The sequence below is a fragment of the Pseudophryne corroboree genome, chromosome 9 (genome assembly GCF_028390025.1).
Source record: "Pseudophryne corroboree isolate aPseCor3 chromosome 9, aPseCor3.hap2, whole genome shotgun sequence".
NCBI lineage: Eukaryota > Metazoa > Chordata > Amphibia > Anura > Myobatrachidae > Pseudophryne > Pseudophryne corroboree.
This window is the reverse complement of record NC_086452.1, coordinates 460,925,456-460,952,962: the sequence shown is the minus strand read 5'-3', so window position 1 is coordinate 460,952,962 and position 27,507 is coordinate 460,925,456. Positions and strand designations below refer to the sequence as shown.

Sequence of the window (27,507 nt, the reverse complement as noted above, 5' to 3'; positions counted from 1 at the left end):
TTGCAAAACAAAAAGGCACGTAAATTATCACAGGACGTACAGAGAAGTGCAATACTGCCATCTTGTGGCATTTTACCAAACTGCAGGATACTGCTACATGTTTACACCAAAACACAAAGGTTTAGGCCTTGGAGGTTTTGGCCCAAGATGAAACATGCAGAGATGAAAGACGACGGAAGATGGTGAAAAAGACAGACTTCTGACAGAATTATTATAAATACTTTAATAAATAATTCTAGTTATTTCCACATGACATTTAAGGCATAATACACATACATCGCAAAACATGTTTGGTAAACACAAGAAATACATTTTGAAAATATAGACTTGGGGAGTAAGGACCCTCTGCCCCAACAACTTTCTTCGCAAGTCAGTGCTACATAAATAATAGACTGCAGTAGTGCTCATAGTGAATAGACATTCTAAATTCTGCAATTTGGTCCAGATCAGTTAGTAACAGAGAACCTTCCACAAGCCCAGGTCACCGTGTCACACATTAATCCACGTGAATCCAGCAGGTCCCCCCCCCCCCCCCCTGTCCAGTCACATGACCACACAGCAGCACTTTTGGGGATAATTCTGTATATACACCTTGTTCTCTTTTCCATACACAAAGTAGCTGAATTGGTTTTCCTTCCAGGTATAATGCACCTTCGTAAGAGGAAGCAGCTCAACGCTCTGTCTCTGAAGAGAGAGAAGAAGTTTGTTATTATAGGGATGATGGATCCTCATTTGAAGTAGCATGTTTGGACTTTTAGTTCAACAGCGGCCGGGGAACCACAGGTTGCCTAATCGGTACAAGTTGCTATTTCATAAACCGCTTTCAATCTACATTCAAGTTTACCATGAAGATTCCACCACCAGCAACTGAACTGATGAAAGTGTGCATATCACAGAGAAACGCGTCAAGCCCAGAATATGATCAGATGGACTATGTAATTTTACCTACCATCCGTACACTACCTCTGCGTATCAGGAATTAATGATCCACCCACCGGAAAGAAGTGAAGGCTTCCCTTACAGGATCACGGACAAAGCGGTAAGACGCTACGGGCAGACTAGGAAATCCTGTTCCCAGCCTGAAATAGCTTCTTCATTTGTACCAAAATATACAACCCACCAAATAAATATTACATTTACTATATATTATATATATACACATATATTATATATATATATATATATATATATATATATATATATATATATATATATATAAACGTTGTTGAAACAGTATTGATCTCCAGACTGTTCTTGTGAGACATCGAGTGCCGCACCTGGGTAACTATATATATATATATACACACACATATACATACACACACACACACACACACACACACACATACCACATACATACATATACACATACGTACATACATATACACACACACATACATACACAGTATATGAAATCGAACCTTCAAATATGTAGTTGTTGCCAATAGTAACCAGATTCTTCTTAGTTATTACAGCCAAATATTTACATTTGATTTCGGACAGTAAAAAGTATTTAAGAAAAAAACACTTCCTGCCCTATTACAAAGCAGGAACCACAGGGGGAGGGGGAAGGGGGTGTAAAAGTGCGCTCTTGGCCACATATACCTGTCTCAGAATGCGACACGAAGTGGAAAACTGTGTCTGGTGTTGTTCCAGCGCATTCTGGGAAACTTGAATAAGAGTCCAGTCCGGAAAGTTTGTCAAAGGAGACACCTGGATGTGAAATTAAGTCGGCACTTACAATGAATTAAACAGAATCACAATATATAGCTTGTGCGGAGTTCATGTATGCTTAGAGAGGGCCACAGGAGGTGGAGGGAACCATATTGATCCTCTTTGGCACTCCGTAACTTCTCCAATTAAGTAGGGGGGGGTCATTGAAAAAGAATGAATACAGCAGGTGCTTCATTGAGTTCAGGAACCTGGAAAACACACTGCTGGGCTATAATCTGTTTGAGATCCACTGAAATATGACAAGTTTGAATATAACTCATTATCAATGCTTGGAGAGAGATAAAGTACCAGATAACCAGCTCCTGTCATTTTACAAGCCGTGTGTGAAAAATTACAGGAGCTTACTGGCGGATACTTTATCACTTTCCACGCTATGGATCATCTCCCTCTATGCGCACAGAAAGTTGATAGTGGGAAGTTTAATATAAAACAGATAATTCTGCAGACCAAATAAAACGGATCTTGTAGCAATAAAATAGGGACCGGCAGCTAAATCTACTCACCGACAACTGCTCTTCTGTGAAGATTTTCTCCCCTTTCACATCCTTGAATAGGTCATTGGAAAATTCTGAGTGATTCTCAGAGATGAACTCAAATATATTATTCTTCCTGCAAACAATATTGAAGATTTTACACTGGCTGAGGTCTTTCTGCTAATGCGCATCACACGTCCTGCTGGTAAGCATGGAGAAGGAAAGCGTTCAGATCTTTTTGGAGATAGAAATGGCCAATAAACGTATAAATTGGTTCCAGAGAGGTAGACCATACACTACAGGGATTTTACACCACCACCAACTATTTATATTAAAATCAATTTGTACCTAATCTTTTTATTGCCACATTAATGTCTGAGTTTGGCTTAGACTTGTATAGGCTCCCAAAGTCCTGATTTTAGGCCTTGCGGCGTTACCTTCTCTCCTGGGGTTACCTCTGATACAACCATAAACCAAACCAATACATTCACCATGGTGACGATTGTGTCGCAGGGGAGACCGCATGCATTCGGTGCAGCCAATAATCAGGCTTGCAGTGGATTACAGGAACTGGTGCCTAATATGGACTTTAATAAATACTTAATGTAAAAATGGAACTATAAAAGGGTATTTTGTTACAAGGCGCTTGCAATAATAATGTTTTTTGGTACTTACCATTAAATTTCCCTCTCAGATTCCATCTAGGGGACACCGCTTGATTATGAGGTTTAGGAACCAGCGCTAACTTTAAGGTTATATAACCTGTCCTCCACCCCCTCCAAGGTTCCTGTAACTGCTCTTCATAACGGTCCCGTGGAAGCTCTATGCCATGGTGCCCATGAAGAACCAAACCAAGTGAGTAGGAAGAGAAGATCCTAACTGGGATAGATAGATCGGCCCCATCATACGTCTGCTGAACTGTCGCTCTAATCCATCTGGCTGTAGCCCACCTGGAAGCTGGCTAATGTCGATCATTATGGTCATAAATAATAGGTGATCACTTTGCCACAAACAGTTTGCCCAAATACAGGCTTATATTACCATGTCTAATGGGGACATTGATTCTGAACCAATGTCTTGCTGAAGAAGCTAGACCAGTCTGAAGCAGGTACTGTAGGACTTCCACATGCTGGATGAAGGTCTCCACTGCAGCTTCTGGGGACTCAAAATGAATACCACACATCTTGCGCTTGATTTGTGGGAACACGAAGAAGTCAAAGTGGGCCAGATCTGGACTGTACAGTGGATGACCAAGCTCCTGGATGTATTCACGGGCCAGAAATTTCACTATTTTCCTGTACTTATGGGCAGGTGCCTTGTCCTGATGGAGACGCCACACTCACATTGGAACTTCTGTGGTGGCCACCAAAGCCTCCTCCTGCTCTCAAGTCAGCTGATTGAGCACTCAGCGTGCAGAAACCTTGCTCAGGTCGAACATTTTATGGAGTATCAAGAAGATGGATCCCAATGAGATACCCATCTCCTTCTCTAACTGGGCCACAGTCACCCTGGTGTCCACCTCAACTATGACCACACGATAGCAACATTGTCTTCAATGATGACATACACGGATCGGCCAAAGCACTCCTCATCTTCCAGGGACTGACTCCCACACCGAAATTCGGCAAACCACCAACACAGTGGTCCGGGACTGTGCTCCCTCCTCAAAAGGAGCTCGCAGTCAGTCAAAACTCTCCCGTCACTGACCACTCTTGTAATGGTAGAAGAACAGGGCCCTCCTGTGTCATCCGCTGAGCTCTGTAATGAGTTTGTGAAGGAAGTGAATATGCCGACTTCTTTGTTGGGCAGTGCTACTTATATACGGTTCTGTACCCTGACATTTCACAAGAACTTTAGTCAGGGATAACAGCTCACAACAGCTCACAACCAGATTGTATCTACTCTATGCACATCTGCAAACATATTGCACGAACCTCGTATTAAGTGTTGGCTCCTCAAACCTCACTAAATCCCATTTTCAAGAAGTGTCCCCCAGACGGATGAAGGAGATACTGCAGTTATGGATTCACTGTCATTTAACATGCCCCGTTCACACACACAAAAATGACAATAAAGGTGTAAGATGGCAATAAACTTTTCTCAAAGTCCGTAGAGGATGCTGGGGTCCACATTTAGTACCATGGGTATAGACGGGTCCAATAGGAGCCACTGGCACTTTAAGAGTTTAACAGGGTGGGCTTGTGATGTTAGTGTATTAGAATGCTTAATATTTGTAGACACTCCCTTACTAATCTGTGTAAGCCTGAATCTTCAGTGATGGTCCCTAGGACCAGGGGGATGCTGGGAAGTGGGTGGTCCAGTGTGCAGTGTGTCTGGAGTTGGTGATGGAATAAACAGCACAGCAGTGAACTCACATGTCTCTGTGTCCTGATGACTGGATTTACAAACATATGAACAAAACATGGGCCAGAATTTACTAAAAATCCGAGTTTGTCCGATTTGTGTTTTTTTTTCTAAGTCCCAATCCGGGAATTCACTAAGCACCAATCTCGGCAGTGTTTGGACTATTAGTAATGGTTTGATTTACAAAGTTCCGAAATACGAATGAATAGACCATCGGTCAAACACGGCTGTTATTTCATACAATACGGGCATTCACTATTCATTTGTATTTGGGTGTTAGTTTCTGAGTGCTCAAGTGCAGGTCTGTTTTTTTTAGATTCGTTAAAAAAAAAAACAGCAAAAAAATAGACCTGCTTTTTCCAGTCGAGTTTGGATAACCATGCACGGATCAGTGAGATCTGTGCATGGTCATCTATGGGAAAGGGTCTGTTTACTGTAAAAACTGAAAAAAAATTGCGTGGGGTCCCCCCTCCTAAGCATAACCAGCCTCGGGCTCTTTGAGCCGGTCCTGGTTGGAAAAATATGAAGGGGGAAAATGACAGGGGTTCCCCCATATTTAATCAACCAGCACCGGGCTCTGCGCCTGGTCCTGGTTCCAAAAATACGGGGGACAAAAAGCGTAGGGGTGCCCCGTATTTTTTAAACCAGCACCGGGCTCCACTAGCCAGGTACATAATGCCACAGCCGGGGGACACTTTTATACTGGTCCCTGCGGCCCTGGCATTACATACCCAACTAGTCACCCCTAGCCGGGGTACCCTGGAGGAGTGGGAACCCCTTAAATCAAGGGGTCCCCCCCTCCAGCCACCCAAGGGCCAGGGGTGAAGCCCGAGGCTGTCCCCACCATCCAAGGGCGGCGGATGGGGGGCTGATAGCCTTGTGAAAAAATGTGAATATTGTTTTTAGTAGCAGTACTACAAGTCCCAGCAAGCCTCCCCCGCAAGCTGGTACTTGGAGAACCACAAGTACCAGCATGCGGTGGAAAACCGGGCCCGCTGGTACCTGTAGTACTACTACTAAAAAAATACCCCCCAAAAAAACAGGACACACACACCGTGAAAGTATATTACATACATGCACACTTACCTATGTTCCCACGAGGCTCGGTCCTGTTCTCCATGTAGAATCCTTGGGGTACCTGTGAATAAAATTATACTCACATAATCCAGTGTAGAATCAGACCTTTGTATAATCTACGTACTTGGCAAAATAATAAAACGGAAACCCGACCACGCACTGAAAGGGGTCCCATGTTTACACATGGGACCACTTTCCCCGACTGCCAGGACCTCCCCTGACTCCTGTCAAAGAGGGTCCCTTCAGCCAATCAGGGAGCGCCACGTCGTGGCACTCTCCTGATTGGCTGTGTGCTCCTGTAGTGTCTGTGAGGCAGCACACGGCACAGATACAATGTAGCGCCTATGCGCTCCATTGTAGCCAATGGTGGGAACTTTGCGGTCAGCGGTTGACCGAAAGTAACCTCCCCGCTGACCGCAAAGTTCCCACCACTGGCTACAACCTAAAATTCATCCAGCCAAAGTGAAAATTACAGGGTACACTGGGGAGTAAAATTCCTGTGAAAGGTACATGCTTAGTGACACTGAAATATAATGGACAACAGTTTAAAACATCTCTACTGATTGTGGATAAAAATGTGCAACCGATTCTAGGATTAAGTTCCTGTGAGAAGCTAAGCTTGCTAAAGAAAGTTTTTATGGTGACATCACAAGTAGAAGATAACTGCAAATCGATGTTTACAGAATACAGAGACTTGTTTGAAGGTCTAGGTTGTTTGCCTGGAGAGCATAAAATAAATATAGACACGCAAGTTTCTTCAGTGATACACCCCTGTAGAAAAGTGCCGTTTGCGCTGAGAAAAACTGAAACAAGAGTTAAATCACATGGAAGCCTTGGGTGTGATACAGAAAGTTGATGAGCCTACTGAATGGGTAAGCTCCTTAGTAATTGTTGAAAAGAAAAATGGACAACTCCGAATATGTCTAGACCCCAGAGATTTAAACAAAGCTATTAAAAACGAGAACATTTCAAACTACCAACCAGAGATGAAATCATGTCGCAATTTGCGGGAGCAAAATGGTTCAGTAAATTGGACGCATCTTCAGGATTCTGGCAAATGAAGCTAGAGGAGGCCAGCTCAAAGCTTTGTACATTTAATACACCAGAAGGTCGATACAGATTTCTTCGACTACCATATGGAATATTGTCTGCTCCAGAAGTATATCACAAAAAGATGCACATGATTTTTGAACATATTCCAGGTGTTGAAATAATGATGGATGACATTGTCTGGGGATCTACAAAGGAAGAACATGATTCTAGATTAAGACAAGTAATGGAACTTGTCAAGAAAGGGAATCTAAAGCTAAACAAGGACAAATGTGAATTTGGCGTGAATACACTTACCTTTATGGGTGACGTGGTCTCAAAACAAAATGTAAAACCAGACCCAAGGAAAATATCAGCCATAGTGAACATGGAACGTCCCAACAACAAAGACGACGTCAGAAGATTCCTAGGAATGATTACTTACTTAGGAAAGTTTATTTCTCAACTCTCTGAACGAACAGCCTCTCTTAGATGGTTGTTGGACAAAGATAACGAGTGGATGTGGTCACATGGACAAAAAGAAAGTTGGCAAAACTTGAAACAGATCATTACAGAGCAACCAGTGCTAAAATTCTTTGATCCTGCGAAAAGAATAAGAATTTCAGCAGATGCTTCGCAATTTGGCCTAGGCTCAGTGCTGTTACAAGAACATGAGGATACATGGCAACCACTAATCTATGCATCAAGAGCACTGACAAGTGCTGAAACAAGGTATGCTCAGATAGAAAAAGAACTTCTAGCGATCACATATGCATGTGAGCGATTTCATCAGTTTGTGTATGGTCAAACATTTACAGTGGAAACTTACCACAAGCCATTGGTAGCTATCATGACTAAATCATTACATGACTGTCCCATGAGAATTCAACGAATGCTTATCAGACTACAGAAATATGATGTACACTTGCTGTACTGTCCCGGCAAATACATGTACATTGCTGATACACTTTCTCGTGCTGTGGACAAAAGTGAAGGTTCCAAAAGTCTGATGGATGAAGAGATAGAAGCCTATGTTAATTTGATCGTAGCTTCTCTACCAGTGTCTCTTGCAAGACAAGAACAGATTAGGAAAGAAACTGAGACAGATGACACAATGAAAGTGTTGAAATATATCATTCTGAAAGGTTGGCCAGCAGAAAAACATGCTTGCCCGCTGTCTATTCATGATTATTGGATGTACCGCAGTGACCTTACAGTTGTCGATGGTATTATTTACAAAGGCAATAGGTTTGTCATACCTGCACAACTAAGAAAAACTATGCTGTGCAAGATACACGAAGGCCACTTAGGAGAAGAAAAATGTAAGCGGAGAGCACGTGAAGTTATGTATTGGCCAAGAATGAACCAAGACATAGCACAGACTACAGCTACATGTGAATTATGTCTTATGTATAGACCGAAACAACAAGTTGAGCCACTGAGTCCTCACGCAGTGCCAGAGAGACAGTAACAAAGTTGGCGCAGATTTGGCGCAATTGATTATGGCTATACTACTAGTATAGCCGTAATCAATTGCATGAAGTCAATCTTTGCAAGGCATGGTGTTCCTACGGAAGTACTCACTGACAATGGTCCTCAGTTTTCCAGTGCTGAATTTAGACAATTTGCTGATGAGTGGGAATTTGTCCATACTACGTCAAGTCCCCACCATCCACGCTCAAATGGGTTGGTGGAAAGTTCAGTAAAAACTATAAAGAGTCTCATGAAAAAAGCTCAAGAAGGTAAAGAAGATTTCTACAAAAGTATTTTAATCTACCGCAGTACACCTTTACAGAATGGACTTTCTCCTGCACAAATGCTGAAGGAGAATTAGAGCAAATCTCCCGATACATGATGAACTGCTTAATGGCCCTCATTCCGAGTTGATCGCTCGCAAGGCGAATTTAGCAGAGTTGCTCAGGCTAAGCCTACTGGGAGTGTATCTTAGCTTCTTAAAATTGCGACCGATGTATTCGCAATATTGTGATTACAAACTACTTAGCAGTTTCAGAGTAGGTTCAGACTTACTCGGCATCTGCGATCAGTTCAGTGCTTGTCGTTCCTGGTTTGACGTCATAAACACACCCTGCGTTCGCCCAGACACTCCCCCGTTTCTCCGGCCACTCCTGCGTTTTTTCCGGAAACGGTAGCGTTTTTATCCACACGCCCCGAAAACGCCGTGTTTCCGCCCAGTAACACCCATTTCCTGTCAATCACACTACGATCGCCGGAGCGAGGAAAAAGCCGTGAGTAAAAATACTATCTTCATTGTAAAATTACTTGGCGCAGTCGCAGTGCGATTATTGCGCATGCGTACTAAGCGGAATTTCACTGCGATGCGATGAAAATTACCGAGCCAACGACTCGGAATGAGGGCCAATACACATAACTCAGCGTTGGTCAGACTGAGTAAGGAACGTCAACAGGCGAATCAGAAACTGTTCCATGACAGACGAACAAAAAGCTTATCTGATCTAAAATCGGGTGACCAAGTCCGTCTCAGAGATCACGAGAAAGGTATTTGGGTGCAGAAAGGTATTGTGCAAGCACAAGTAGCACCAAGATCTTATACTAAACGTACAGAGCATGGAACGGAAGTAAGAAGAAATCGGGTGGATTTAAGATCTCAACCTAACCATAATGAAGACAACATGACTGAAGATGTAATACTTAAATCTTCTGTATTATGTGCATTGTTTGAGTTCTAGTTGGAGCCGCGGATGGCTGCCTCGGTGCTGCTCTGCCAAGCAGCCTTCGTTTTTAGTCTTACGTGTATAATATGTCTAATATGTGGAGTCTGTTGTACAGTTGCAATGTGCAGTATCAACTCCTATGTGTAATGTTTGTAATGTATGCTATGTTCTTCCCCCTTCTTATGCTATGTACTCCTCCTTCATGTTGCTGCTTGGCGATGCATTGTACCACAAAGAATTCCTAGTGTACGCGAGTACACCTGGCCAATAAAGCCAATTCCGATTCTGAATACCCTTCATCTGACATGTATGATGATCCTGATAATGGTGAACCAACCACGATTCTAGAAAGGTCCAACATGGTCGATGAAACACAGACTGTGTATGAAAGACCCAAAAGGGAAATACGCAGACCTGAGAGACTCATTGAAACGTGTTAGTTGATGTTCTTAATGACGTTGTTAATTGTTGCATTGAAGCGTACAGGGCTTAACTTTAAAGAAAAGAGGATGTGATGTTAGTGTATTAGAATGCTTAATATTTGTAGACATTCCCTGACTAATCTGTGTAAGCCTGAATCTTCAGTGATGGTCCCTAGGACCAGGGGGATGCTGGGAAGTGGGTGGTCCAGTGTGCAGTGTGTCTGTAGCTGGTAATGGAATAAACAGCACAGCAGTGAACTCACACGTCTGTGTCCTGATGACTGGATTTACAAACATATAAACAAAACAGGGCTGGCTCCTCCCTCTATGCCCCTCCTACCAGACTCAGTCTAGAAACTGTGCCCGAGGAGACGGACAACTTCGAGAGAAGGAAATACACAGATAGTGGCGAGATTCACACCAGCTCACACAAACAAGGCAAACCAAGCTAACTAGCTTGAAAACTCAGCAACAGCTGAATAACAGTACTGAACCAAGTAATATTGCAGTACTTAACTAAGAACAAAGCTGTACTGAACCAAGAAACCACTGCAGGCTAACAAAGCGCTGGGCGGGCGACCAGCATCCTCTACGGACTACGAGAAAAGTATTTACTAGTAGGTATTTAAAATCCTATTTTCTCTAACGTCCTAGATGATGCTGGAGTCCACATTAGTACCATGGGGATGTATCAAAGCTCCCAGAATGGGAGGGAGAGCACGGAGACTCCTGCAGAACTGATTGGCCTCTGAGGACCTAAAGTTTGGTCAAAGTATCAAACTTGTAGAACTAAGCAAACGTGTTTGACCCAGACCAAGTAGCCGCTCGGCAAAGCTGTAAAGCCAAGACACCCCGGGCAGCCACCCAGGAAGAACCAACCTTACGAGTTGAGTGGGCCTTAACAAATTTTGGACATGGCAATCCTGCTGTAGAATACGCATGCTGGACAGTGAACCTGATCCAGTGAGAGATCGTCTGCTTAGAAGCAGGACACCCAAGTTTCTTGGGATCATACAGGACAGAGTCAGATTTTCTTTGACGAGCAGTCCTCTTCACATAGATTTCCAGAGCCTTTACAACATCCAAGGACTTTAAATGACATTGCGGAGTCAGTAGCAACTGGCACCACAATATGTTGGTTGATATGAAATGCCGACACAACTTTCGGAAGGAACTGCTGACGTGTCCGGAGCTCAGCTCTATCTTCATGGAAGACCAAGTAGAGGCTTTTACAAGACAAAACCCCCAACTCCAATGCACGTCTAGCAGAAGCGAAGGCCAACAAAGTGACAGCCTTCCACATGAGAAACTTGACAACCTCCTGTAGAGGCTCGAACCAATCCGATTGGAGGAACTGTAACACCACGTTAAGATCCCAGGATGCCGTATATGGCACAAAGGGAGGCTGGATATGCAGAACCCCCTTACAAGAAAGTCTGAACCTCAGGGAGGGAAGCCAGCTGTTTCTGGAAGAAAATGGATAAGGCCGAAATCTGGACCTTCACGGATCCAAACCTCAGGCCCATATCCACACCTGCTTGCAGGAAGAGAAACCGTCCCAGTTGAAACTCCACCATAGGAAACTTCTTGGATTCACACCAAGATACATACTTTTTCCAAATGCAATGGTAATGTTTAGATGTTACTCCTTTCCTAGCCTGTATCAGGGTAAGAATAACCTTGTTCAGAATGCCCTTCCGAGCTAATATCTGGCGTTCAACCTCCATGCCGTCAAACGTAGCCGTGGTAAATCTTGATAAGTGAACGGCCCCTGCTGCATCAGGTCCTCCCGAAGAGGAAGAGGCCTCTGATCTTTCAACAGTAGATCCAGATGATCCGCGTACCAAGGCCTTCTTGGCCAGTCCGGAAGAATGAGGATTGCCTGAACTCTTGTTCTCCTTATGAGCTTTAGAATCCTTGGAATGAGTGGAAGTGGAGGAAACGCGTACACCGACTGGAACACCCACGGAGTTACCAAGGCGTCCACCACCACTGCTTGAGGGTCCCTCGACCTAGAATAATACATCATAGAAACATAGAATTTGACGGCAGATAAGAACCACTTGGCCCATCTAGTCTGCCCTTTTTTTTTTTCTATCCTTTAGGTAATCTCAACCCTTTTTGAACCTTAATTCTTTGTAAGGATATTCATATGCCTATCCCAAGCATGTTTAAATTGCTCTACAGTCTTAGCCTCTACCACCTCTGATGGGAGACTATTCCACTTATCCACTACCCTTTCTGTGAAGTAATTTTTCCTTAAATTTCCCCTGAACCTCCCCCCCTCCAGTCTCAGTGTATGTCCTCCGAAGCTTCTTGTCGAGACGGGAGGCCATCATGTGTATTTGAGGTACACCCCAAAGATCTGTCACCTTCGTGAACACCTCCGGATGGAGGTCCCACTCTCCTGGATGGAGATAATGTCTGCTGAGGAAGTCCGCTTCCCAGTTGTCCACTCCCGGAATGAAAATTGCTGACAATGCCACTGCATGCTTTTCTGCCCAGAGGAGGATTCTTGTTACCTCTGACATTGCAGCTCTGCGCTTTGTTCTGCCCTGTCGGTTTATGTAGGCTACCGTCGTCACATTGTCCGACTGTACTTGAATGGCCCGATCTCGCGGAAGGTGTGTCGCTTTGAGAAGACCGTTGTACACGGCTCTTAGTTCCAGAATGTTTATTGGAAGGCTAGATTCCAGATTTCACCACCTTCCTTGGAAGGTTTCCCCTTGAGTGACTGTGCCTTATCCCCGGAGACTTGCATCCGTGGTTAGAAGGATCCAGTCCTGAATCCAGAACCTGCGGCCCTCCAGTAGGTGAAGCATTTGTAGCCACCAGAGGATCGAAATCCTTGCTTTCGGTGACAGACGTATCCTCAGGTGCATATGTAGAGGAGAACCCGACCACTTGTCTAGGAGATCCAGTTGGAAGGATCGAGCATGAAATCTTCCGAACTGTAGAGCCTTGTAAGAGGCAACCATCTTCCCCAGAAGGCGAATGCACGGATGAACAGATACCCGGGCTGGCTTCAGGACATCCCGGACCATTGTTTGTATCACCAACGCTTTCTCCACCGGTAGAAGTACCCTCTGCACTTCCGTGTCGAGGATCATCCCCAGGAAAGATAATCTCCTTGTCTGCTCCAAATGTGACTTTGGAAGGTTCAGAATCCAACCATGGTCCCTGAGCAGACGTGTCGTGAGAGCAATGGATTGCAACAGCTTCTACCTGGACGATGCCTTTATCAGCAGATCGTCCAGATATGGAATGATGTTCACTCCCAGTCTGCAGAAGAGAACCATCATCTCTGCCATCACCTTGGTGAACACCCTTCGGTGCCGTGGAGACTCCGAATGGCAGTGCCTGAAACGGATAGTGACTGTCTAACAGTGAAAATCTGAGATAAGCCTGGTGCGGCGGCCAAATCAGAATGTGGAGATACGCATCCTTGATATCCAGGGATGCCAGAAACTCCCCCTCCTTCAGACCTGAGATCACCGCTCTCAGAGACTCCATTTTGAACTTGAACTCCCTTAGATAAGGGTTTAGTGATTTCAAGTTCAAAATCGGTCTGACCGAACCATCCGGCTTTGGTACCACGAAAAGGTTTGAATAGTAACCCATGTTTTGCATATGAGGTGGCACTGGAACAATGACCTCTGACTTTTCCAATTTTTGGATGGCTTCCTGTAGGATAGCCCTGTCGGTCAGCAAAGCTGGTAAGCCTGATTTGAAGAATTGGTGAGGTGGGGTTTCTTGAAACTCCAGTCTGTACCCCTGGGACACAATATCCTGTACCCAGGAATCCAGGCCAGACGACACCCAGACGTGGCTGAAACGTCTCAGTCTTGCCCCCACCAGCCCGTTCTCTAGGCTGTGTGGTCCACCGTCATGCTGAGGATTTTGAGGTACCAGAAGCAGGCTTCTGTTCCTGGGAACCTGCAGGTGCAGGCTTTTTGGATTTTGCCCGCACACCTCTAAAGAAAGTGGTAGGAGGATTGGACTTTGTCTTAGCGGTCCGAAAGGACTGCGATGCAGAGGAAGAAAAGGGTTTCTTCGCAGAAAGCTTAGCTGAGGGAAGAAAAGGTGACTTACCTGCAGTTGCCGTGGAAATCCACGCATCCAACGCTTCCCCAAAGAGAGCCTGACCTGTGTAGGGTAGGTTCTCCACACTTCTCCTGGATTCCGCATCTGCAGACCATTGGCGTAGCCAGAGTCCCCTACGAGCTGAGACCGACATGGAAGATATCCTTGCATTCAGCGTACCCAGGTCCTTCATGGACTCCACCATGAACCCCACAGAATCCTGTATGTTACGTAAAAACAGTTCAATGTCAGTTCTATCCATCGTATCCAAGTCCTCTAGTAATGTGCCTGACCACTTTACTATGGCTTTAGCAGCAGTGTATATGGATTTGAGTGTAATGTTAATCTTACGATCGTCCGATTCTTTTAATGCGGTAGATCCGGGGACAGGTTAAACCATCTTTTTTGACAGTCTGGAGACAGATGCGTCAACTATGGGCGGGTTTTTCAATCTTTTTCTATCCTCCTCAGGGAAAGGAAAAGCAACCAGAACCCCCTTGGGGATCTGGAATTTTTTCTCCGGGGTTTCCCAGGATTTTTCAAATAAAGCGTTTAATTCATTAGACGCAGGGAAGGTTAGCGAGGTTTTCTTATTGTCTGTGACGTAAGCCTCCTTAACCTGCTCAGGCGTTGTGTCAGTAATGTTTAACACATCTCTGAAGGCCTCAATCATGAGCTGCACCCCCTTTCCCAGGGATGCCGCCCCCCTCAGCACATCCCCATCACTGGGCAAGTGCACGTTTCTGTGGATATATGCTAGGGGATTTTGAAGGAATAGGAACAGAACCTGACCAAACTGCCATAGACTTCTTTAAAACCTGAGTTTCAGTCTCAGTGTGAGCTACCCTAGTAGAGATCCGAGATCTGAGAGATCATTCCCTTAACCAGGGACGGTTCTTGCCCTTTTGGCGCACCGGGCGGGAAATAGGGGCGTGGCTACATACAGGGGGCATGGTCAGTTACGTCCCCTGTACAGTAGAGTAGCGCCGCTGAAAAAAAAAAAAAGGGAAGAATATTTACTATCCCCGCTCCCGACCGCTGCAGACCTCCGCCGGCGCCGCTCCTCGGATCTGCCATAGACAGACGCTAGGGGTCAATTACGACCCCTAGCGTCTGTCAGTCCCACAATGCTGTGCACGATGACGTCATCGCGCACCGCACACCAAAGGTCCTCTCCACGAAGGGAAACTAGACGCGTAGCATCTAGCTCCCTTCACAGCGGGACCAGCGGGGGACACAGCGGGCAGCGGGGGGGCATAGCAGTAGCGGATCTTGCCATGGTGCGGTGCCCTCCGGATGGCGCCCCGGGCAAAAGTCCTGCTTGCCCATGGCGAGATCCGCTACTGCCCTTAATAGAGGTCAGCCATTCTGGCTCAGCAATAGGGATTTGAGACAAGACATTACATTCCTGGGTACATGGAATGGATTCCTCTGGAGAAGAAATGTCCTCTGCAGCATAAGACCCTGGACATGGCTATGTGAGAAACCATACACCCACACAGGAAAATGTCAGACACAGTTTCCCCACCAAGTACCTTCAAAGAAACACAGAGCTTGGAGCCAACACACACACACACAGCGCTTCACTAGGTAGTTATAACAGAAATACCTGGCGCTGACTGTGTACCTTAATAGACTACACAGTAAATACACAGCCTCCCCCCCGGTACCACACAGGATAGCTAGAGTCATGTGGAGGGACAGCACTCCCTATCAGCGTCTCTGTAGCTTGATCTGCAGGGAGGAAAATAGCGCTGAACGCTGTTGGATCCGCTCTGAGGAGAAGCTTCGCCCCCTGATGATGGCGCGTTTTCCCGCACTTTCACATTTTATACTGGCCGGAGGATTTGAGCAATCAGCGTTACAGAGGTTCCTGAAAGCCCTTTTAGTGACCAGTGTAGGGTATTAACGTTGCTGGTTTAGGGCGCCCCTCCTGGCGCCGCACTGATGTATTGCTGAGCACTTCGGAGCGCAGCGCTCCTACCCTGTTGCCGCCATTCACACCAGCTCCCCGCTTGTCGGGTCGCCGGTGACTCACTCGCCACCGGTATCTTCAGGCTCTGTTAGGGGGTGGCGGCATGCTGCAGGAGTGAGCGGTCGCCTCGGGCGGATAACGATCATCACCCTCAGGAGCTCAGTGTCCTGTCAGCGGAGATAGTGGCCATTAACCTCAGAGTTGGACACTACTCCCCCCTTTAAGCCCCACGAAGCACGGAGGCTGTTGCCAGCAGCCTCCCTGTGCCTAACTCTATTTAAAATAATAAAACTAGAAAAAACTCCTATGGAGCTCCCCTAGCTGTGACCGGCTCCTCCGGGCACATTTTCTAAACTGAGTCTGGTAGGAGGGGCATAGAGGGAGGAGCCAGCCCACACTCTCAAACTCTTAAAGTGCCCATGGTTACTAGTGGACCAGTCTATACCCCATGGTACTAATGTGGACCCTATCATCCTCTAGGATGTTACAGAAAATAAAATAAATAATAATAATAATAATAATAATAATAATAATTAAATAATAATTGATTGTATTCTTCATCCCAACAAGCTGGACACATGAACTTTGGGCGATATTTATCAAAGCTTGGAGAGAGATAAAATAACAACCAATCAGCTCCTGTAATTTTTCTACCACAGCCTGTAACTTGACAGTTAGGAGCTGATCGGTTGGTTCCCTCTCTCTCCACGCTTTGATAAATCTCCCCCTTAGGGGTCAATCCAATTAGCTGCGAAGGGTGCAAAATGCTGTTGCCATGGCATTTAAACGCTGGTAACGGCACCCGATCTTGCACCCTTCGCAGTCTGCATTCTGCCAGAATTTGCACAAAATTGCTCGCTACGGCACTTTTGAGCGAGTCTGCCATAAAGTGCGCCCCCCTGCCGCGAAGATGCGCTCTCGCACTATCATCACGGCTAATTGGATTGACCGCTTTGTGTCATATCGAAGTTTTACGGAACAATTCTCACAGCCGTTTCGATATTTTACCAGTAACATAAAAATTAGAGGTACGATATACCCCACACACAGAATATGAGAACAGGATGAACGTTCGGGCCCCAAACACATCCTAGGAATCCTTGCCGACTCACCATATAATAGTCATCTGCGTGTAGGTCACGACCTGCCCCTTCCCTGCGCAGGGTACACAGTCCTGGACGCGGCTAGGGTCGCACATTCTACAGCTGGGGGGCACAGTTATAAAATGTGTTATTATCTAGTCATTGATATGGCGTATACATGCCCTATACCTTCGCCCATACGTCACCTTTCTGTGCCGCTACCGAAGCAGGCGTGGCACATGTCCATCTGCATGCGTCTTCCCGTCCCGTTACACCACAGGCACTGAACCTGCCGGCGGAAACGTGAAAGGCGAGTTATAGAAGGACATGGAGCAAAAAATAAATAAATTATATTAGCACGCGGAACTGTTAAAAACATGATGTAATTTATTATGGAAATTACAGAACTTACGAAATCGCTTTGTGCTTCTCGCATGTCTAGCAACAGTCTCACGGTACTACAGGCGCTGGGAGTAGCGCTAATCGGCCATTGTCCTGCCTGCACTTTAACACTGTAGCATTAGAAACGTTGCATCAATGAGGTTCTGCACCGGTGGGAGTTAAGGTCAAGTGTACACCACTTTTGCACAATAATGTGTAATCTTTGTGTAAATCTGGGTGGTTTAGTGTGAATTTCATATGGATCCAGCTGTATATTTAGGATGTCAAAAACCTTGTGCTTGTTTGCTCGAGAGGGAATGTGACTTTCTTAAATATTTAGTATGGATCCACTTTTACCCTCTTCCTTCCTGCGCTGCAGATGGTCATATAAGATTGAACGATGGCTCCACTATCAATGGTCGGTGGTTTTAAAACATTTGTTAGAAGCCATTGATGTCTTTACTATGTACATGTGCAAATGGCACCCACACAAGTGTAGCTCATGGCTGTCATTAACCGTCGGGGATCAGCAACCGATGTTAACCATCGGTAGCCTAACACTGATGATTAAACTAGTCACAAGACCACCGATTGATACTAACCAACAATGTGCGATGGCCAGGGCCGTTTCTTGGGGCAGGCGAGCAGTGCAACTGCACTGGGCGCCCGCCGCGGCACTAACTGTGGCTCCCTGCTTCCCCCTCCTATTTCTCCCCGAGTAACCCGCTCGGGGGGCGGAGTTTCACGGAATGATGCGGTTGCGTCGTTACGTCACGACGCAACCCCGTCACTCCGCGAAACTCCCCCCCCTCCCGAGCGGAGTACAGAGGGGGATCCAAGTTAGGAAGAGGGAAAGGCCGGCGTGAGGAGCGACTGGTGAGGCGGGCCGAAGAGCGGTAATCGCCTCTGTAAGTATTCTCTCTCAATGTGTAAAATGGGGACACCTGCCGTAATGTGTGCAATGGGGACTCTTGCCTGCCGTAGTGTGGGGATTTAATGTATCAAGGGCATTGCGGTGTGTAGCATAATATGGTGCAGGGGGCATTACTGTGTAGGGCTTAATATGGTAGAATTTTTTTTTCCTGTGGTGGTCGTGATCTGTTGGAGCAGGGTCAAAAACTGGATTGTGAGGTAGTCTTTTCAGACGAGGCCATGCCCATTTAAATGAAGCCACACCCATTTAGATGAGGCCACGCCCCCTTGCCGGGTGCGCGTGCAAGTTTTTTTTTTTATCTAGGTGTGTGGGGGGGGGGGCACATTTTTTATGTCATGGGGGGGCGCATTTTTAAATCTCGCACTGGGAGCCAAATTGGCTAGAAACAGCCCTTGCGATGGCCATCCCCATGTTCATACATATAAACTGCACCTACTGTACTTCCCGCTTTTCCCAGGTGCCTCAGGGGCGACATTCACAGTACTTGCAAGACCGCATGCGGAGATGGAAATACGCGAAGAAAAAGTTACACCATCTCTTCAAAATCCTGTACACTGTCACATTTTTCTTAACATCGTGCCGAAGAAATTGCGCCAATGTCGGACCAGATGTTGACGGAGATGGTTTGATCACACATTTCCTGGCCTGATCGCGTCAAGAGTCTCCAACACTACCATACTAATACAGTTACAGCCTATATAATAAAAGGCTAACGCTGATCCTCGTGTCTGGGGGGGGGGGGGGGGGGATTCAAGTATTTTGCACATCAGTGGCCACTAGATGGCGCCCGACATAGCAATTCAAGTGTTGCTCCATCATTTTGATGGGCTGGTAACTAGTTGCAGTATAACATGCACTGGTCCTTCAATCTCACTCACCATCTTCACTGGACCCGAGACCACCAATAAAACAAATTATTATCCCTATTACTCACCCTCCCCGACCCGTGACACTTCAGGCACATGTTTCTCCCCAGACCTTTACATCTCGGACAAGGCTGCGAGAAGAAAATACAATAGATATAAAATCAACATGATGAGTTCCAGGCATTAGCACACGATCTAGCAGTGGTGACCCATCTGGTTGTCCACACGAGGCCAGACCTTCACAGAGAAGGTGTGAGGGACCACCATCTTCTGCATTCCATCCTTGAACATGTTTGGTACGGCCACCGGGATATCCCACGGCTGAGGAGAAGACGTATTGGGAGAAGAATCCACAAGCTGACCTGCGGGTATACGACATTCAGTTACAGGGTTGTGTTCCCCAAATTTATAAATAAAACCACAAAATTAGTAAGACCTAAACATTTCATTTTATGCTTCTTTCACCACAATTTACTATTCCAATACAGGTCCTCTTGGAAAGTAAATCAAGCAAATGTTAGGAAAACGGGTTCAGTATGGTTTCTCAATGGACGGGATGCCGACAATCAGAACACAGACAGCGGCATTCCATCCTTCAGAATCCCGACAGCCCCCCAGTAAGCCCTCAGACCCTCACCTTCTCCCTATCCTAACCCTCCCTTCCCTGCTGGCTAAACCTAACCCTCCCTTGCTAAGTGCCTAACCCTCCCTGGTACCTAACCCTAACCTTCCTATCCCTGAACCCTAACCTGCCTTCTAATGGCTAAACCCACCCCCGCGCCTGTGCCGGGACGCAATCACATCCCGCTGAAAGAAGGCTTGGGATTCCGGGCATCGGTATTTAGACACCAGGATCCCGAGTCCTGTCGTGCTTTAGATGCCGGTGTTCTTGTGGCGGATGGGATTCTGACATTGGTATTTCGAGCACCGGGATCCCGTCCCATTGGGAAGCCAACTGCTTCCGGGGAAAACATGTGAAAACCCCAGGAAAACGCGCTTTTGTGAGAGACTCAGAAACAGACCTCAAGAGAGGACTTTAAAGCGTAACCAGGCCAACTAAATCAATCACCAATGTCATACCTCCCTATATCAAGACAATCGATTCGGATTTTCCCACTTGTTTAAGAATTGCAACGATCCGGGCTCTTAATCTGCAGTGACATCAGAGTGTCTTGTAGTATCACTATTTATCATTGTAAGAACAGTCGCATTCTCATACACAGTATATCGGATCACCTCACATATATGGCTCCCTCCGTCCCGTGTAGGGGACCCCTGCGTTTTTCTATGCGTTTTTAGTCTATGTACGGATTTTAGACAACGTTCTCGCTTCTCACCAGTATAATGTTCCGTCACCAACTCACAGGCCCGGGATTCTGTAAAAGTTTCTAAGCAATACTGGAAATAAACAAAATAAAGAGATGCAGACAGATTATCTATAGGGCATAATACTCCACCTACAGCAGTGGTACTCAACGCCAGTCCCCAAGTACCTCCAACAGGTCATTCTTTTTTTTCAGATTTCTATCAGTGGAAACAGGTGGGCCAATTACTGGCCCAGGAATATAGATTAACTCATCTGTGCCTGATATAAAGAAATCCAGAAAACATGACCTGTTGGGGGTACTTGAGAACTATGAAGTAAAATGCAAGAATGCACAAACCTAGTGTAACTAGGTAAGCAGCCTAAGGTAAATACACGTGGGTAACCGTAAAACCAAGGAGAAATGTGAAGGATAGAGCTAGCGTAGAATAACCAATGGCGCCAAACCATGAAATAAATAGAATAAAAAACAATTATTACGATTACTATGTGATTGGCTGCCCCATTTAATAATGGTCCCATAATGTTTATTCCCAGCTCCGTTTTCTGCAATCTGTCAGTTTCATTTATTTGCAATTCTCTAATAGGTTTTTGAACCCGGATAATTATTATATGGGATCTGTACTTCCAGAGGCTAGAGCTTACCTGCAGCCTTCACATTACAGACAGACACCTAAGGCCAGTGTCGGACTGGGGCATGAAGGACCCACCAGGGTAATGCAGTTATAGGGGCCCATACTTAGGGGTGTGGCCAGCCTACAAAGGGGGTGTGGCCAGCTTCCACAGAGGCTTGAAATATACAATAGACTAGTGCAGTGTAATGCAACATATCTACCATGTATAATACAAGTACACAGTCTGGAACGTGATCCCTAGAGGAAGGAGTGGCCACTCAGGCAGTGGGGCCTACCGGTGGTTTCCGTGGTACCCCCGTGGGCCAGTCCGACCCTGCCTAAGGGAAACGCACCTTGTAAACGTTGAAGGGCTGCAACTCCTGGAGACTCATCTGTTTGGCTGGGGCAGAGCTGTAACAGCAATTACTGTCACCGTATCCCCGCAGAGCCCGCTGTGCGTCCGCTTCTGTGATCAGCGCCTTCCTGCAAAGGAGACCAGAACAGAGGACAAGTCAGACATTCTGCTCCGCATACATTATGTGACCTACAATGTGTTCTATAATAAATCTAGCTATCTACAGTCACTCTCCCCCCAATGCTTCTGGAAGGAACCTGCCAGTTTTGGGCATAACTGTACTGCACAGGTATCCAAAGCAGATATGAGAATACACATTTTCCTACAATTAGCTCAGACTAACCCATCAGAATACGGGGAAAACCTGGACGACCTTTACAAATTAACGTCTTTCAAGTTTCTTCTTTTGAATAAGTTACCTGACCAATGAAACGACATTAATCTAAGGGGGACATTTACTAAGCAGTGATAAGAGCGGAGAAGTAAGCCAGTGGAGAAACTGCCCCATCAACCAATCAGCAGCTCTGTATCATTTTATAGTATGCAAATTATAGATGTTACTTCAGTGCTGATTGGTTGCCATGGGCAACTTCTCCACTGGCTCACTTCTCCGCTCTTATCACTGCTTAGTAAATGTCCCCCATATGCTGGTTTCAGATCGCAAATGCCAGATCCCACCCAGTAAGAGAAACGTGTCCTTACCGGGTGGGATCCGGCATTTGCGCTCCTTTGCTGGCTTTCCGGCCTAGCAATATATCGGGTCGGGGGTCGGTTGCCATAGCAGCGGGGGGCGCAGCAGCAGCAGGGGTGGAGGCTGCGCCGGGAGATGAGCTCATCTCCTGCGCCGCCTCTGCTTATGCTGTGAATGGGAGCCGTGTCGCGTCGGAACGGCTCCCATTCACACTGCGCCTGACCCGGTAATCAACCCGATAATAACCCTTCTTTTTTACCGGTTTAAATTACCGGGTCAGGCGACCCGCTAATTCAGCAAAGGACCTTTCACATCGCACACTGACCCATTTCGACACGGCAATATGCCGATACCGGGTTATTTGTGCCATGTGAAAGGGGCATAAGTCTCATTTCAGTCCAAACCCCAGCCTGACTCACACAGAGTCCGACATATTGACTAGACAACACAATATAGGGGCGCGCATATTCTATATACTTTACCCAATGTCTACACTTGCAGGACAAGGTTCACCAGCAGACGCCACAGCCAGGTAAGAGGGAGGAAGGACACTTATACAACCTACAGAAACGGTAAATTGTGAAGTCAGTGCATTGACTTTGGCAACACCAAAAACACATGTACACAGAGACTGGCGGAGCAGAGTGCAGAGGAAACGTTTGCGTGGCAGAAACCGGTTGCGCAGGGAAAGGGGTGCGGGGGAAGTGGACCATAGTAGTGTCCAGAATGTTCTATGTTCTTTTCAATGAACTAGCTCACTACAGGTATAGCCACACTCATCTTTGCTGCGATGCGGCATGCTGCGTGGTGTGCCAGGCTGTGAACACTCGCAGCCAGCGATCGCGCCATCAGTCGCAACCCGGCGTAGGCCTCAATGCAGCGTGCAACATCGCAGCAAAGATAAGCGTGGCTACGTCTGTATGTTTACGTGTTACCGACTGAACAAATGGATGTTGTTATACTCTGTGGTGCAGAAAACGGTGTCCATAACCACAATATTCAGAGTATAGAGACAAAGATTAGGGAGAATTGGGCAAAGACCAATATTCATGAGACAGGAGACAGGGGCTCAAAAGCCATCCTATTATCACACTTACAATATATTGCCTCAATGACCATCGTAATAATGCCGGGATCCAGTCAAGATCACATAGGTCGGAATCCTGGCAGTCGAAATACAGATGACGGGATCCTGACACTACTTGGAATGTCAGCATCTCGAATAGGGTCACAAGGCTTACGCAGGGATCCTGAACGATCGTGCGCCAGCCTCCAAGAGAGGTAAGACATGAGACTGGATGGGGGTCGGGGAGGTTAGGCTGCCTAGAGGGGGAGTATCAGGGTTAGGCACCCTTCCGGAGGCTATGGGATAGGCTGCGGAGGAGGGATGGTAGGGGGCCATTGGGATAAGGCAAGTATACTTACCTTCCCCGTCGGGATTTAGACTATCGGGATGCCAGCATCCCAACTGCATATTCTACCCAACCCAATAATAGCACATTAGACCGCCAAAATCTATTTATAAGAAATGGCAAAACTAAAAACATAAGGGGTCTTATTCTGAGATTCTGGGTAATAGAACAGACATAACTGTGGCAGAAGCCACGGCTGCGTCTGAACTAGTGATGAGCGGGTTAGGTTTCTCGGAAACCGAACCCCCCCCCCGAACTTAACCCTTTTTACACGGGTCCGAGCCATACTTGGATTCTCCCGTATGGCTCGGTTAACCCGAGCGCGCCCGAACGTCATCATCCCGCTGTCGGATTCTCGCGAGATTCGGATTCTATATAAGCAGCCGCGCGTCGCCGCCATTTTCACTCGTGCATTGGAAACGTTAGGGAGAGGACGTGGCTGGCGTCCTCTCCGTTTATTCATTGAGTTGATGCAACTATTTGTGCTTGCTTATATCATTGTGGGGACTGGGGAGCAGCTTTATATTAATATAGGAGGAGTACAGTGCAGCGTTTTGCTGATCAGTGACCACCAGTTTTATCCGTTCTCTGCCTGAAAAAATGCTCCTTATCTGTGCTCAGTGTGCTGCATATATCTGTGCTCACACTGCTTAATTGTGGGGACTGGGGAGCAGCTGTTTTATATAGCAGGAGTATAGTGCAGAGTTTTGCCGACAGTGACCACCAGTATACGTTGTCTGCCTGAAAAACACTCCATGTCTGTGCTCAGTGTGCTGCTTTATCATGGGGACTGGGGAGTCGGGACCACCAGTATAATATTATATAGGAGGAGTACAGTGCAGAGTATCCTGCCTGACACTGCAGTGCCACTCCTAGATGGGCCAGGTGTTTGTGTCGGCCACTTGTGTCGCTTAGCTTAGCCATCCAGCGACCTCGGTGCAAATTTTAGGACTAAAAATAATATTGTGAGGTGTGAGGTGTTCAGAATAGACTGGAAATTATGGTTATTGAGGTTAATAATACTATGGGATCAAAATTACCCCCAAATTCTATGATTTAAGCTGTTTTTTTAGGGTTTTTTGAAAAAAAACACCCGAATCCGACAAAAAAATTTCGGTGAGGTTTTGCCAAAACGCGTCCGAATCCAAAACACGGCCGCGGAACCAAATCCAAAACCCGAAAAATGTCCGGTGCACATCACTAGTCTGAACCAGACTCCTTCAATTTTCTACAAACAGAGCATCTCGAGAGTTTGCATTTCAGACCCTGTGTCCATATCTCAGCGACGCAAAATCATAACAACTCAGACACATAACAGCGCAGACCTACAACGTCGACCGTTTGCGATATTGACACTGCGTCCACATTTGAATCAGAACCAAGGTGCCAACCTTAAAGCATTTTCACCAACTTTCAAAAAGAACAGTTAAATTTCCTAAACCATTTATGCTGGTCAATTAATCAAATGATTTCAGAATAGCTGCATTTTTAACAACGTTACACCAACAGAGCAAAATGCCAAAGTGAAATGTTGACTTACGCATTTGCCCCCGTCTGACATTTTGGGTACTTTCTGTCTGCACATCTGATTGAGACCGAAGAGATCCAGCGTTGCTTGAGCTGGGTAAATATGTTGAAGATAGACCAGTATTGATACCAGCTGATGGGTTGGATGACTGAACCATCTCTGTGTTTCCATGAACTCCACTGGGGTTGTCACCCATTAACCTGGTAAGTTGAACAGTTGGAGTACGTTTGGCATTCACCGAAGGTAGAGCAGCTCTGGGTCTCACGTGGCTTCCAGGGGTGAGATCTGAAAGACACATTCCTAGGTCTGCTGGAGGACCTAGCGCAGAACTTGTAGCCACAGGTGGATCTCGAGGAGGGTCCAAATCAATGTCAACAAGATCGAATGAAACAGGTGAAGTCATTACAGCAATTGATACCCTGGCTGGGAGGTAGTCAAGGTTATTCATCATCTAGTACATAGGATAAATATAAAAGGCAGGACATGGGCAGATTTATCAAAGTGTGACTTGTTCAACCTCTCACTATGCTGGGCTGGAAGTGAAGGAGATGGGAAAGTGTAGATTACACCACAGATAAAAGATTTCTCCAATCACCCCCAAGAAAAGCCTGACCAGATGATACATTATTTGTATCAGAGTAAGTAAAGCTGTCCATCTTTCAGTAACATGTGCAGTGAGGTGTGTGTAGGGTAAGCAGACCCTCACCTTTCATACACCCCTATACTCCAGAGTATTGACTATAAAAATGATGACAATTGAAATAATTATTTAGAATGTGAGCTCTCACAAGCAGGGCCCTCACCCCCTCATGTGCTTATCCTCTTACTTAAACCTTCTTCACTAGCACCTAACCCTGCTGTTTTCTGCCACCCTGATACTTATGTTCATGTCGTCTGCCACTGTAGCCATGTTTATTTACCCTGTACGTCTCCTATATTGTCTTCAACTGTAAGTTACTATTTTCCTGTTTTGATTATTTTGTTTATGTACTGTGTAATTGGGCGCTGCGGAACCCTTGTGGCGCCATATCAATAAAGGATAATTAAAGATGATATTTATGACTTACTTGTATAATTTTTGTTATTCTAATAATTTTTATAGTAAAAACTCACATCCAAAGTGTGTGTGTGTGTGTGTGTGTGTGTGTGTGTGTGTGTGTGTGTGTGTGTGTGTGTGTGTGTGAGAGTAAATCTGGCTGCGATACTACCCAGTGCCGCCACCGTAGATCACCGGTCATGTGACATTTGTGTATTAGACAATGACAACTAACCTGGTGAACTTGGAGTGACAGGGGTGTTTCTCAGTTCCATGATCCTGTGAGAAATGGCGAAAGCAGTAGATATTACGCCCTACATCATGCAAGGTTGGAATTGGAAAATCCATATTCTCTTTACGAATCCATCAGAGGTACTGGAATTACAAAATGACTCACATGGTGTAAGCATGTGGCCTACAATACTCTTTACAGAAGATGTACTGTATGTACTATGATGATCCAGCCAAGGGTGGAAGAATACTAGTTATGTACAGAATGAGTGTTAGCTCCTGCTACAAGCGAAAGGGAGATCCCCCCTCCCCACCCATCAAAGAAAAGACACTACGGGTCAGGGTTTGGCTGCTCTTCCAAAACATAATCCCTTCTTACATTCCAGGAATGCCCCATACTGCAGGCAGTAGCAGTGCAAGCCTTAGTAAAACACCGCTGTACATCAATCACCCAAGTTAATAATGGCTCCTTGACCAGGTCAGCAACAGGTTTCCAGATATCCGTTGCAGAGCACAGATGGTTAAATCAAACTGACTGAGGAACTAAATAAAAGTCACCTGTGGCCAGGCATAGATATACTTTAAACCTGGACTGTTAGGACCGCGTTTGTGAACCTCTGCCACAGGCTCTCAAACTCTGTCCCGACTCCAAACAGGTCATGTTTTCCAGGTCTCCTCACAGAATCGCAGGAGAAATAATTAGTTCCACCCGTGGATCTCTTGAAATGAGTCTGTGAGTAATGACTACACCTGTGCACCTGCTAGGTGACCTGGGGAATGCAAGCTGTTCGGGGTCCTGTGGACAGAATTTGAGAACCACTGCATTACACAGTAATTAAAAGTCGCTTGTAAATTGCTACAATTGAAATAGTTCCATGTTTAATGACTGCAAAATATGAAACCCTTATCCAGAGAATGAGATAGTATTTACTATGAATTAGCTTTGGGGGCATTCTAGGAGGAACACAGCCTATCACAGAAGCCTCATCATTAATAAAAGTGCACATACAGTACAATCTCATCAGGTAAACAGCGGCGGACGCTACCGGCCAGGCCTGAATATATAGCAAACTCTTCCATAACTTCCAGCAAGCACCGGCCTGAACTTATAGGCTACGTTTCTAGAAGCACAATTATTAATATAATTATATAATATCAGGAGGCAAATGTTCAATATAACAGTTCTGAAAGCTTTGCGTAGCT

The 27,507-nt window shown here is 45.9% G+C and overlaps 1 protein-coding gene across 1 annotated transcript in view; it reads right to left on the bottom strand.

The window, feature by feature from the left end:
- Positions 1 to 203: 203 nt before the first annotated feature.
- Positions 204 to 27,507, bottom strand: part of LOC134958851 (uncharacterized) — a 109,275-nt gene continuing 81,971 nt past the window's right edge. Inside the window, exons 16-27 of the mRNA XM_063941558.1 lie at positions 26,309 to 26,352; positions 25,050 to 25,460; positions 22,580 to 22,658; positions 21,405 to 21,534; positions 20,451 to 20,511; positions 19,351 to 19,475; positions 19,182 to 19,244; positions 17,139 to 17,221; positions 16,963 to 17,055; positions 2,238 to 2,343; positions 1,606 to 1,713; positions 204 to 684 (exon numbers count right to left, since the gene is read on the bottom strand). Of these exons, the coding sequence (XP_063797628.1) occupies positions 544 to 684; positions 1,606 to 1,713; positions 2,238 to 2,343; positions 16,963 to 17,055; positions 17,139 to 17,221; positions 19,182 to 19,244; positions 19,351 to 19,475; positions 20,451 to 20,511; positions 21,405 to 21,534; positions 22,580 to 22,658; positions 25,050 to 25,460; positions 26,309 to 26,352 (1,444 nt within the window). The 3' untranslated portion in view covers positions 204 to 543. The remainder of the gene's footprint in view (positions 685 to 1,605; positions 1,714 to 2,237; positions 2,344 to 16,962; positions 17,056 to 17,138; positions 17,222 to 19,181; positions 19,245 to 19,350; positions 19,476 to 20,450; positions 20,512 to 21,404; positions 21,535 to 22,579; positions 22,659 to 25,049; positions 25,461 to 26,308; positions 26,353 to 27,507) is intronic.